Genomic DNA, 13,867 nt, shown 5'->3' on the forward strand with positions numbered 1-13,867 from the left:
CGTTTTATAGCTAATTTTCAAAAATAGCTTCTATTTACGAATGCGCAGAATTCACTCTTTGACTTAAAATAGCCATATTTTATGGCACGATCTCCCCTCCTTCATATTAAATGGTTTAGTCTGGAGTTGGGCTTTCCCATTTAAAAAAAATAAATAAATGTATATACATATTTTTTTTCCTTTACCATTTTTATTGATAGGCCATATATAGCTAATTAGTCTCTTATCGAATAGTTTACATTGATGATATTATTTATAAATATAACTAAATGCAAAAGGGTTTGGAGGAAAGATTTGTCAAATGACTGGGGACACCCCCACCCAAATAGTCTCAACCTGCCACTTCCTTGTTTTTCAAAAGTTTATTTTGGAAAAAGTTGATTGCGTTTTCGGCGTCTTCTTTACTAAAATCCACTTGTTTAATAGTCAGAGTCATTCTATAATTATCAACAATTAATTAAACGCATGAAGAGATTTGATGGTTCATGACAGTACGTTAGCTAGCTCGCAGGCTGGCTCTTGATTTTGGAGAGGGAGGCACGGAGAGTTTGATCGAGCCAGAATGTTATCCGCCACCGCTGCCAGCGTCGAGGATTTCAGCCTTAGGTTTCCACTGCATACCCTGGTCTGGGAGAATGATTACAGGAAGCTGGAAAAAGAGATTCAGACGGTATGTGTGGGATATCCGTAGCTGCTGATGCGTGTACACTGCTGGTGCAGCTGATGGAGGAATCAGTTCACTGCTGTGGGATTTCTGCCTCCAGTGAATTTCATGACATGCTTTTCATCTATTTAATAATTAAATGAAACTGGAATTGACTTATTATTGGATATTACTGCAAATGCTTCATCAGCTTGCCATCTTCTTGTTAACTACAGCACTGCTGTATATCATTGCACTGGAGAGCTAGCGAGCTCTTCCTAACATCAGGAAAGCTTCATTTTGCTGTACCATGCTGTAGATCAGGGGGTTTTTTTCTCTCCCCTTTTCAAACTGTGGTTCGTGGAAAAACCTGGAGGAAAAAACTACTAATAGTATACTAAATTCTAAGAGTAAACTAAATAAATAAATAAATGTTTATTCAAATAACTAAATAATACATCTATTAGTGCAGAACTGTAGTGAGTATAAAAAAGATAAAAAATAATGTAACATATCACCTTTGAATGTCCATGGCATCTAAAAGACTGAATATTGCTACTAACTATCTATCTATCTATCTATCTATCTATATATATATATATATATATATATATATATATATATATATATATATATGTATATATATATATATATATATATATACAGACATCATGATCATTCCACAGGACGAGTATCCAGTGTTTTGGTTAAAGACAGTTGCATTCCACAATTTCATTTTCAACAGCAATGCTCATGATTTTCGGCCCTTCTCAGTTTCCTCACTAAGATTTGAGCCATTTATGCTGACTTTCAGAGTAACATTGAAGAGGTGGATCCCAGGGGCCGGACCCCTCTGCACCTGGCCGTCTCACTAGGACACTTGGAGTCGGTGAGAGTGCTGCTCAGGCACGGCGCAGATGTTTCCAAAGAGAATGGCAAAAATTGGACAGGTGAGAATAGAGCTTATGAATTGCACATTGGTCTTGTAGGTCTTTTATAGTGATAAGACATCAGATTGTTTTACAATAAAGCCACAGCAGTCTTTGGAGTAAATTGCATTGGCCCCCAAAACCATTACAACTATTATGACAACTTGCACATCAGTAGATTTCCCAGCCAGTGAAAGCGTTTAATACCTCTGGTCCTGCTTTCCCAGGATACAGTGTTATATATACACTAATGAATACCTCCTCTATATAATAGAAGCTAGTGTGTTTATATATCCATTATAAGCCCATAGATAAAGATGAATTCCTAAGAGTCCAGTTAAAGCAGATGTATGACTGTTGTTGTCTGTACAGTGCTGCAGGAAGCAGTCAGCACAGGAGATCCAGAGATGGTGCTGCTGGTTCTCCAGCGACGGGATTATCTCAAAGCCTCCACTGCGCTGGGTGGTGTTCCAGAGTTACTGTGCAAGATCCGAGAGGTGCGTCTGCCAGTTGATTTTGTTTATTATTTTGGTGTATGTTGAGAACTATCATATATAATATATTTTAAAATATAATTTTTGCCTGTGATGTCAAAGCTGAATTTTCAGCAGTCATTACTCTAGTCTTCAGTGTCACGTGATCCTTCAGAAATCATTCTAATATGTTGATTTGATGTTTAAGAAACATTTCTTATGATCAATCTTGGATACAGCTGTGCTGCTTAATATTTTTGTTGAAATACAATTTAATGTATCCTTGCTGAATGAAAGCATTAATTTCTTTCAAAAAATAAAAATCTTACTGACACCAAACTTTTGAATGGTAGTTTAATTTGTTTAAGTCTTTTGTTGTCGTTTAGCTAAACTGATCCTTTGGGAAAACCTCAAAGGCATTTTGTGATATTCATGTTTTACTACTAAAGCAATCAGGTTGACTTTTTTTTTTTAAATTGTCACGTGCATTTTCTGTCCTAAGGGCAAATGTTACCTTTTTGTTTTACTTTCACTATTCACTTTTTACAGCATATGCTTTCCTACTACCTAACAACCTCATAAAATTGCCCTTCTTTGATGCTATTTGCAATACTTGTTATATGGAGGTCAAAGTGGTGCATGATGCTTGAGTTGAGAGGTGTGTTGGAGCCCTGATGTGAGTCATGTGAAAGGGGCCTAAAGTGTAATGAACCTCTTTTTGTCCTAGTCTCCAGACTTCTACATGGAGATGAAGTGGGAGTTCACTAGCTGGAGTAAGTGCTCTTTTCTCCTCACCTTTTCTGTGCATAAATCCTTATGGCTTTATAAGGCTGTAGAATGATCCTCATTTGCTGCTTCTGCTCTGGTTCCAGTTCCTCTCGTGTCACGTGTGTGTCCCAGCGACGTGTGCAGAATCTGGAAGAGTGGGGCCTGTCTGAGGGTGGACACCAACCTGCTGGGCTTTGAAAACATGACCTGGATCAGAGGAAGAAGAAGCTATATCTTTAGAGGAGAAGGTTATTTTCTCTGCCTGTTTGCATGTGTTTACAGTTGCTTTGTTTTTAAAGAAGTCTAGTCGGCCATTCTGACCATCTGTGGTTTACACATTAATTTGGTGGTGGGGTTCTAGCAAACATGCTGTGAATTCTCATTTCACATTTGTATGTTTACTAATGCACTTCATTTGAGGATGTTTATTTGTAGTTGATCAGTATCTTGTGGACTTTGCATGTGCATGCTCACAGACAACTGCACTGAACTGATGGAAGTTAATCACGAGGACGAAGTGGTGGACACTGAGCGCTTTGATCTCTCCCGTGAGATGGAGGATGTCACACTAGACTCCATGCAGCCTGCAGAGCAGGAAGTAGCCAAGAGGCTGACAACACCCATTGTCAACACATATCTGGACACAAAGAACATAGCGTTTGAGAGGTATGGCCCTAGATATAAGATTTACATCTAATAAATGCACTCAAAGTTTGGGCTTAGGAAGACTTTAATGGTTTTACCTCTTAAAGCCTTATTGTCTTCAAGTGTGTTATTAATGAAAAAACACAGTAGAAATAGTAATGCTGTGAAATATTACTACAATTCAAAATAACGTTTTCTATTTTAATATATTTTGAATGTAATTTAAGCTGATTTTTCACCATCCATTACTCCGTCTTCAGTTTTAATGTTAAAAATGTTCAATGATAAAAATAATTGTGCTGCTTAATATTTTGTGGAAACTTACATTGGGTTCTTTGATAAATAGAATGTTCAAAAGAACAGCATTTATTTGTCAATTTTGCCCATTTTTGCCTTGCTGAAAAAAAAAATTATTAATTTATTTCTTTAAACAAAAAAATAAATGCTTTCTGACCCCAAACTTTTGAATGGTGGTATATATGAAAAATGTCACACATGGATTTGCTTGTACATTGTTGCACAGTGACTAATTGTTTGATTCACAGAACTAAACATACATAAAACCCTTTTTTCTGCTGAAGAATAAATCGAATATGCTATTAAAAACGTATTTTGTACTCAGGTCTAAATCCGGTATCTGGGGCTGGAGGTCAGACAGAACAGAAGTAGTAAATGGATTTGAAGCCCAGGTAAGCAAATGACCAGCTGTTTATGAACTATAGTACCATTAAGAATCACTGGAAAGAAAAAACAAATGTACTCTACTCTTTAGAGTTACAGAAACTCCAAAGTGAAAAAAAGTGACTCTTTTTTTTTTTTTTTTTTTTTTTTTTTTTTTTTTTTTTAAGAGCAGTGAGTTTCAGAATAAGGCAGTCTTTGTCCTGTGGGTGATGATACTGTTTTTGGCAGGTTTTTTCAGTGAACAACGTGAACGTTGTGATTCGCACCAGGACGGAGCACCTCACAGACGAGGAGAAGGCCAGGATAAAAAGTAATTAACCCACTTTAAGCTTTCCACTATAAATATCATTCCCCTTTTCTACCAAAATGGTGCTGGTGCTCGACCGGGAACTGCAAATCTCCCTGTGTTTCCACTTGACTGAACTGTGATATAATTCACATTATTACATTTCATAACTAATATATTACTAACTCTGGTATCGTTTAACACTACAGTATAGTGCCTCTGACAGTATAGCTTTGTTTTGCATGAGCCTTGTCAGCTTTGTTGCTGATTCGAAAACTTGATTATATTTAGTGGTGACATTATGTTGTCCCCTGGCCTCTGACATTATTGGTTTCAGGTTGTAGGGGTCAGTTTGACGTCAGTTTTTCTAGCCAGTATTTTTATCTGGCGATGAAAATGCATGAAATGGTTCCAGATCGGGCTCCAGCACCCTGTCAGTGGTAAAGGGTCAATGGTTCCCTGCAGTTCTCTGTTATGTTAACTAGTTAATATCAACTACTGATGCTTTTGATCTCAACAGGTGAAAGGAATGTTCTGGAGTCTTTACTCGGCACTGTAGAACAACAGATCGGAGCTCAAGGGGTAAGATGAGCAAACAAACCAGACACAGTGAATTTGTTTTCTTCTGAAGTATTTGGGCACTTTAGCCACACTTATACATTTTTGAATGTCAATGAATTTGATATAAAATTTCAACCCAAGTGACATCTCCAAACAAAATGTATGATCTTTTTATAAGCCATATGTGACCCTGGACCACAAAACCAGTCATACAGGTCAATGAGCCATATGTGACCCTGGACCACAAAACCAGTCATAAGGGTCAATTTTTTGAAAGTGAGATTTATACATCATCCGAAAGCTGAATAAATAAGCTTTCCATTGATGTATGGTTTATTAGGATCAGACAATATTTGGCCAAGATACACGTATTTGAATATCTGGAATCTGAGGGTGCAAAAAAATCAAAATACTGATAAAATTACCTTTAAAGTTGTCCAAATGAAGTCCTTAGCAATGCATATTACTAATCCAAAATTAAGTTTTGATATATTTGCGGTAGGAAATTTACAAAATATCTTTATGGAACATGATCTTTACCTAATATCCTAATGATTTTTGGGCATTAAAGAAAAATCGATAATTTTGACTTATTCAATGTTTTTTTTTGGTGTAATGCTATAATTATACCCCAGCGACTTAAGACTGGTTTTGTGGTCTGGGGTCACAAATTAGAAATTACTTTTAACAAATAAGTGTCAAGGTGTTTTTAATTGAATGTATGAAGTCAGTTCTCCTCAGGAACATCATGTTCCACTAACGTAGTGTAAAAATACTTTATTCATTTTTGAACAGTATATCTATTGATTTAGAATTTGAAACCAAAAAAATTTGCTTTTGTGGAATATTAAGCTTGAAAATAAATATTCTTTTTTTATTATTATTAAATCTTGGTTTAATATTTTGTTTTTAAGTGTACAGTTTTTTTAAAAAAAAAAGCATTGAGTCACTTGTGTTTTACAAAGCTGGAAGGATTCTGTATTGATTGTTTGTATGTATGATTACAGGACATGACTATGGAGTTTGCCACTGCCACAAACCCCACAGCTATTACTCCAGATGAGTACTTTAACCCCGACTTTGACCTGCAGGGCAGAGACATCGGTCGACCCATTGAGCTCACCATCAGAACACAGAAGTAAGGATGACCATTCACTCAACCTCACTAAAATAATTTTTTTAATAAATAATTAAATATAAATAAGTGATTTATTTATTACACACAAATATAATTGAAGAATTGTTGAGGTTTTTTGTGTTCCGACCCCCCTCTCAGGTTTAAAGGCACCCTGTGGATGAGCGAGGAGCATCCTCTGTCTCTGGTGGAGCAGGTCACTCCCATCATTGACCTGATGGCTCGCACCAGCACTCACTTCGCCAGACTCAGGGACTTCATCAACCTCAGGTTTCCCCCCTGGCTTCCCTGTGAAAATCGGTGAGTGAGAGAATGAAAAAGAGAGAAACAAACAGCCCGACTGCTCAGTTCTGAAATTAAAACCCTGTCCAGCATAAAATTATGTGCATTTGTAGTTGAATGCATCAGATTAAATATTAACTTATCTAACCTGCAACAAAACTGCAAGTACACTCTTTAAATTACACTTAATGTTTGTAAATTGTGTATGGAAGAGAGTTTAGTATTAACTAATCTAGCCGTCCTTCTCACAAGTTTCTCAAGACTGCTTTCATGTTTCAAGTCTGAACTTAAGTGTGGTCTTTAAGGAAAACTTTGTAAACCTTTTCTGCTTCCATTAGTTTTCCTTAGTTTTTCACCTGCCAAAAACTCAAGTGACTGTAGTCAAGTATAGCAAGACAAGGAAGACTGATACTGATTCTGTATATTTCTTGTGTGAATGGCTTTAATATAAGACAGAACAGAACATGCTGCTAAGTAGATCACAGGATTAATTCTGTTTCTGTTTCTTCAGAAATCCCTCTGTTCCATGTGTTGAATGCCCGCATCACGTTCGGAAACGTCAACAATTGCAGTACAGATGAGCCTCTGGACTCCAACCAGTCAGCTTCTACACCCACACCTACAGAAGAGAAGAGTGACAACCAGGCTTCAGGTTTGGAAACATATTGACTCCTCGTCTGTTTCCAAATAAAAACGCAGAGAAGGACCTTTTGACTGTACCAATCCCAAACTCCTGACAAATCATCTCAAAGGCACCTCACCTCATAGTGGGAATAGAGTTATTTGGTTAGTTGAGCAGGGAAATGTTCTAACATGAACATTACAATGTGATGTGTTTAATGTTTTACTTGCTCCTGCAGACATGCTCCATTCAAGGTGTGTCCATCTGGTTTCATGGCACCTGCGCACTATCACCACCGAGGGGGCTACCGCCCACTCAACACACGCATTACAACCCAGTCAGTCATTATGAAGAGCTGCTCCAGTATGCCATTCAGCAGAGCCTGCTTGAGTCCAGTGCACTGAATTCACAGGTCAGAGAGCGTCCTCTTAGCGTATTTTGTGCATTTCTTGATGATGTCAGTCTCAAAACAGTCTGGCTGGCTGTTTTGGTTTCAGGACACTTGGAGTGAGATTCTGAAGGACAGACAACACAATCCATGATGACCCGGTTGAGTGATGGGTAATTTTTTATGTGTTTATAATTATTTTTCCAGGGGCAAATTGAGTTATAAATACTGTTCAAAAGATTGAGATCTGTAAGAATTTTTTTTTTTTTTTAAAGAAAGTAATAATTTAATGAATACTTTTAAAAAGAGTGCATTAAATTTGTATATAAAATAAAGACATTTATAATGTTACAAAACATTATTATTAAAAAAAAAAATTTCTTTTAAAACTTTCTCTTCATCAAAGAATCCTGAAAACAAATTTATCATGGTTTCCACATCAGTTTTCAATAAGAAATGTTTCTCTTGAACACCAAATCAAATATTAGACTGATTTTGAAAAAACGTGTGACACTGAAGATTGAGTAACGGCTTGCTGAAAACTCAGCTTTGCCATCACAGGAATAAATTGCATTTTAAATTGCATGTGTTTTTTACATTTGTTTTTAAATTTCTTTAATTTGTATTTTTGATCAAATATAGCAGTGTTGGTGAGCCATATGAGACTTCTTTCTTTCAAACGTTTTTAAAAATCTCACTGACCCCAAACTTTGAGCAGAAGACAAGTATGGGAAGGGGTGATCTCTCAATCAGTTCTTGTGTACATTTTCTTAAATAGTCTCATTCTTGTCACATTACCACAGATCTGGGTCTGAAGGAGTTTTAGTAGACCTTAGTTGACGGTGACACACCCTCAAGCTCTGGCTCCACCTCCAGCCCCGACACTGATCTGCAATTTGGCTATGGAGCTCTCGGCCCGGTTGCACAGGAGGAGGAGGAAAGGAAAAAAGAAGGAAAGAAGAAGAGAGAATTACCAAGGATTTTACAACTCTCCTTAACAGAACAGTGACAGAGTAAGATGGAGGGAAGGATAAGACAAAGGGAGTTCCTGTTATTGCCATAACCATTAAACATTTTTATTTCTACTCTTCTTCAGATTCCCGCAGTTTACACAATATTTACATATTCATTTTTGGAGCCACACAGTAAGGGCCGAAAGGTTCTGCTTCCTTAACCGTAAAAAAATACAACATAAATAAGCAACATTTATCCTCATGCTCACTCATACATTTTAAAACTGCATTTTTTTCCACATTCTTTTCCGCCTTCAAAGAGGTGGAGCATGCATGTATGTTTACAAGAAATCCAGTGCCTTGCTTTTTTAAGATTGTGTGATAGAAAGGTTGTGATGTGTCTGACAGTCCAAACATGGTCCTGTGAGTTTTGTATGTCTTGACAGTAATAACCACGTTTTTATTATTATTGTTTTTTCTTGACAGAAAAGAAGGTTGTTTTGCATTAGCATTAGCTTTAGGTTTATATTAATACTGTACTCAGGGTTCAACTGATATTCACCAGTTATCAGTTCCTTTAAAACCATTTTATACACAGCCAAGAAAATGAAAAAAAAAAGAAATGAATGTTTTACACAAAGCAGTAGGACAGTACCATTTTCAGCCTGTGTGCTTTTGCATTAGACAATTTTCTGACTGAAGCAATCTCTACTGTAAAGGCAATAAATCACACCGCCGTGCCTCACCAGAGTAAGAGGCACTCAATACAGACCGGAATATTTCTGAAAGGGGCTGTCCAATGTAAGCCAATACACCTCAAGTTTTTAGTCTTCCTAATTTGTAAAATGATACAATAAAGCCACTCAGATCGCTGTGATTTATGTTGTAATGCAAAGCATGAATGTGGCGGTACTGGGTCACTTTTCTGGCTCCAACCAAACCTCATGCTACACTAAAGGACTAGGGGAATGTGTGACAAGAAAACAAGCTTTTTTTTTTTCTTTTTTTTTTTTTCTTCAGATGCTCTCGTTTCTGTGGAAATGTGTGTGTGGTTGGACAGCATTGTTTGCTGACTGAAGTTCTGATGTGGTAAATGTGGAAGAACCTGCCCTGCTCTGTTTGGGAATGTTTAGGGAATCTCTCGCTGTTCATTCCTGTTGTAGCTGACAGTGCTATTTATTTTGACAATGTTTTTTTCTTGAGTCTTGAACTGTTCTTTTGTTGATTTCTTTCTGGTAAGCCCTTGTGATGTTCCGAAAGACATCTGTGTATTGACTTAAAGCTTGCAGTAATCTCTCACTACTTTTTGTATGTATGAAGCAGTGTGTGCTTGAAACCGATTTTAACCATATCTTCTGTCACCTTAAATTGACATTTATGTGCTTTACTCTTCCTGTAGTGAACCAGGTTCTGAGGATAGTGGCAGCCACAAACTTGCATTTATAATATAGATGTTTTATTAACAGGACATTGATTTAAGTTTCCTGTATTTATTCTTATGCTGCATTTAAATAACAATGTAGGGTAAATCAAATGTTCTGGCTACGATTATCCACATATCATTATTCCTGGACACAGAATTCAGTTTCTTTCTTTATTTAAAACCCTTATTTAACTTTTGGTATCTGGGTATAAGTCCTAACTCAAACTGATTGCCAAAATGTTTAATGGTCTTTACACGGATCAGGTTTAGTGTTGGTTGGTTTGGATCTCGGTTAATTGTCATGCTGCAAAATGCAAGAGAAAGTATCCGTTTGAGCATGTTGATGAAATCCTGAAGACATTTGTAAACTGTGATGTATACTTGAGACACACACACACACACAAAAAAATGTTTGTACTTTAATAAAAGCACTTTATTGACTTTTTGGGGCTTCATTAACTATGTGACAGTTGCATAGCAATGGCAAATCAAATAAGGCATAAAACAAGCAAAGTGATCAGATCAATTCCATCATAAACATCTAAGTTATAAACATTTATTTTCTACTAAAAATTTTAAAAGTGGTTTATTAGGGCACAATATCTGAAACTTCAAAAATTATGAGATATCTTACCATAGAACCATGAAATTGCCGCTTTTTTTGTAATACTTTTTTTATCTTAAGATTCATGCAGTTTGTAGTTTTAGTTTAATTATTTGTTTTTTGAAAATATCATTTTAATTCTATTAGGTTATTTAACTTTTATTTCAGATATCCTAAAGGTTACCGGGTTAGTTGGGTCTGGTAATACTGTATATAATCTGTCCTGTGCCTCATGAAACAAACCAACAGATGGCACTGCTCTAATGCGCACCTATCTTTGTCTTTCTTCTTTTTTTATTATTATTATATCTTGAATGTTTTTTGTAATATCTCTTTTTCAAAAACTTTATCCTTTGAAAGTATTTGTCTGGGACTCAAATGAATTGCATTTGCAGTTAACTGTGGGAAGGAAAAGAGAACGACCATTAACACATTTTCTTTGAAGATATATGGATAATATGGAAGTATTTTCTGGACTATTCAAAAGGAATTGAAAATTGTAATTGCAAGTGTGTTTTCAATTTGTGGATGCAAAAATTGTGACGTAAGCCAAAGTCTAATCCACTCCAAATTACACCAATTATAGTAATATTATTGTAAAAGGAGAGCATTAGAGGATGTGGCACAGTGGTGTCTGATAGTTTATTAGCCTCATGCATGTACATAAAGAAGGTTGTTTATTCATCCAAAGATACACTTTCCCATTGAGAAATCTTGTGTAAAGTGACATTTAAAAGGTCCCTAGATGTGAACGGTTGTCTTGGCACCTCATCTCAACAGACCTTCGAGTGCCATGTGTTGGCAGAGGAAAGCTGTATGTCAGCAGTGGTTTGAGGCAGTGTGCAGTCAGTCTCAGCCCTCTGTGGGAATGAAGTCATGATTTCAGTGAGATCATGAGGAAGTGAAAGAAATAACAATTTAGAAGAAACTGACTTGAATTTTATTGCATGTCAAATGCAATTACTGAAATGTGATAGGGTTTTACGGCAACGCTTTACAATAGATCCCAATAGTTAATGCATTAACAATGCCAACACATTCATTACCATATTTATTTATCTTTGTTAATGTTAATAAAAACACAGCTGTTTGTGTCAGCACAAATCCATTAAATATTATCAAAGGACTTAAAATTTTAATGTATTATTAATATTACCAAAGTTTAACTGAGGTTAATAAATGCTTCAGAAGTGTTTTTCATTAATGTAGTTAACAAATGGAACCTTATTGTAAAGTGTTATCAGTTTTACACAATGATCACATGATCTAACATAAACTGAAAGGCTTTTGTACGTGGACTGTTTCTACCGTTATGGAAAAAGCCAACTATTTCCTATATAAGAAAAGTAGGATTGGATCAGACCAGCATATTGGTTGACTTTGTAGAAGACCACATATAATTTAATATAAATTACAGGTTAATTGTCTTCTAGTGTAGGTGCTTAGTTGATCAACTTGTGTACTCTAAATTTACTGTAACAAATTCAGTCTAACGGTCAATTTTTTTTTTTTTTTTTTTTTGTAGCAAGTGGGAAATCATATCAGTCGTGTTTACATACATGGCTATATCCACCTTTTTTCACCACTATTTTCTGTGAATGAGCAAGTCTTCTGATTCATTAGCCACAATAGGAAATAACTAGAAGAATAACAAAGTGCAGTAAATGGTAAAACTTGTGTTACCCGAAGCAAAATACAGAAGGATCCTAAATGCTACAACTTGTTAATTTTTGGCTTTAAAAGCCTTTAATTACTTTTACAGGAAATTGTTTTCTTGCCTCATTTGGGTTGCCTGACTTAATTAGCTCAAGTGTCTTGTGGGAAATTACTCAAAGCAACTTTTCTGTTAACTATTTCCGTGCCTTCACCTCAGCAGGTGTTTGACTTATGGGCCAACTGCTAAAACTGTGATGAAAAATCATTATGCAAATATGAATAAAAGTATCTGTCTTCGATTTAACCAGTGTGAGATAGAGATAAACTGCTCAGCATATGCTGATCTTATTACATGCGAGCGACTGGATTAGAAGGATGAGTTGTGTCTCTCCCTTAATGAGAAAAAGAAATTCATAGATGAGATTGAGGAGAGGACACTTAAGCAGACAAGCCAGAGAGAGAGAAAGAGAGAGAAATACTGATGTTTAGAGCAAATGTGATGGAAGTCTGAATATGCTTATTATTCAGTACCATGATATATTATAGTATTACTACAATCTCATACCAAGTTACAAACCATTATATTACTTTATGGTACGGGTTCATGTAAAGTATACTGCCACAGCTATTGTTTTGTACCTTTTTTCAGAGATTGTAATAAACTTTATAGAAGTATAGTGAAAGGTAACAAAAAATGGAAACTAAGTGTATAACATGTTGATTTTATCATTGATTGCATTCAGTCATTCGTTTTGACACCACAAGCACATTCAGACAGATTCAGGCCTTTGACTTTATTCTGTTAGCCCTATTCAAGAGGTATGGCATTTCGAAACGGTCATATAAACATCTTTACAATAAATACATGGAAATACAAATTCAATGAAAAAATAAATAGGTATAAATTCAGACTGTGCACATGTAAGGAAAAACATCTTTATAGGCTATACTCGTGTTTAAAATAGTGTTCGGTTCTTAAAATGTAAATTATAAGCTAGGTTTGGGAGAGATTTTGGATTGATTACACTGATGCTTAATCGAAGATTGTGACCTCGATTTTATAGCAAGGAAGGCGCAAGAAAATCAATATTAATTATGGTCATACTGACGTTGATTCGTAACCTTCCAATAGCAAAGTGTTGGATCCCGACTATTAAATAAGCTCATGCTGACGTTGCTTTGTTTCTCGTCAAATGGCTTGGTTTGGCTCATTAATATTCACAACCAAGCCTTCGCCACACAGTGGTGTTTCAGTTCCCGGCCTGTCACCTGCGTCGAAGAGGTTTGTAGACACAAACTGCCATTCCAATCATGACCCGCCAGCAAGCAGTATGGACAGAACACTTATTAGAAGAACTGCAGAAGGAGATAAAATGAACAAACAATTCAAATAAGGGCACAGGACAGATTATATACAGTATTACCAGACCCAACTAACCCGGTAACCTTTAGGATATCTGAAATAAAAGTTAAATAACCTAATAGAATTAAAATGATATTTTCAAAAAACAAATAATTAAATAAAATACAAACTGCATGAATCTTAAGATTAAAAAAGTATAAAAAGGGGCAATTTCATGGTTCTTATGGTAAGATATCTCATAATTTTGAAGTTTCAGATATTGTGCCACTAATAACCACTTTTAAAAATTTTAAGTAAAAATAAATGTTTAAACTTAGATTTTATGATGGAATTGATCTGATCACTTTTGATTGTTTTTATGCCTTTATTTGATTTTCCATTGCTATGCAACTGTCACATAGTTAATGAAGGCCCCAAAAAGTCAATAAAAGTGCTTTTATTAAAGTACCCAACAT

At 35.8% G+C, this 13,867-nt stretch overlaps 1 protein-coding gene across 1 annotated transcript; it reads left to right on the top strand.

Annotated features, from left to right (window-relative positions):
- Positions 1-179: 179 nt before the first annotated feature.
- On the top strand, positions 180-7,336 carry LOC109090346 (ankyrin repeat domain-containing protein 13A-like; the record flags this gene model as incomplete). The annotated part of the gene is given in 14 exon segments (XM_042757374.1): positions 180-670; positions 1,458-1,593; positions 1,945-2,069; positions 2,773-2,818; positions 2,918-3,061; positions 3,290-3,479; positions 4,081-4,147; positions 4,368-4,449; positions 4,946-5,007; positions 5,994-6,124; positions 6,263-6,392; positions 6,394-6,421; positions 6,915-7,056; positions 7,264-7,336. Coding segments are annotated over 14 exon segments (1,464 nt in total), but the record flags the coding sequence as incomplete, so codon positions are not given.
- Between the last annotated feature and the right edge of the window lie 6,531 nt (positions 7,337-13,867).

The sequence above is a fragment of the Cyprinus carpio genome, chromosome A5 (assembly GCF_018340385.1).
Source record: "Cyprinus carpio isolate SPL01 chromosome A5, ASM1834038v1, whole genome shotgun sequence".
In the NCBI taxonomy this organism is placed as follows: domain Eukaryota; kingdom Metazoa; phylum Chordata; class Actinopteri; order Cypriniformes; family Cyprinidae; genus Cyprinus; species Cyprinus carpio.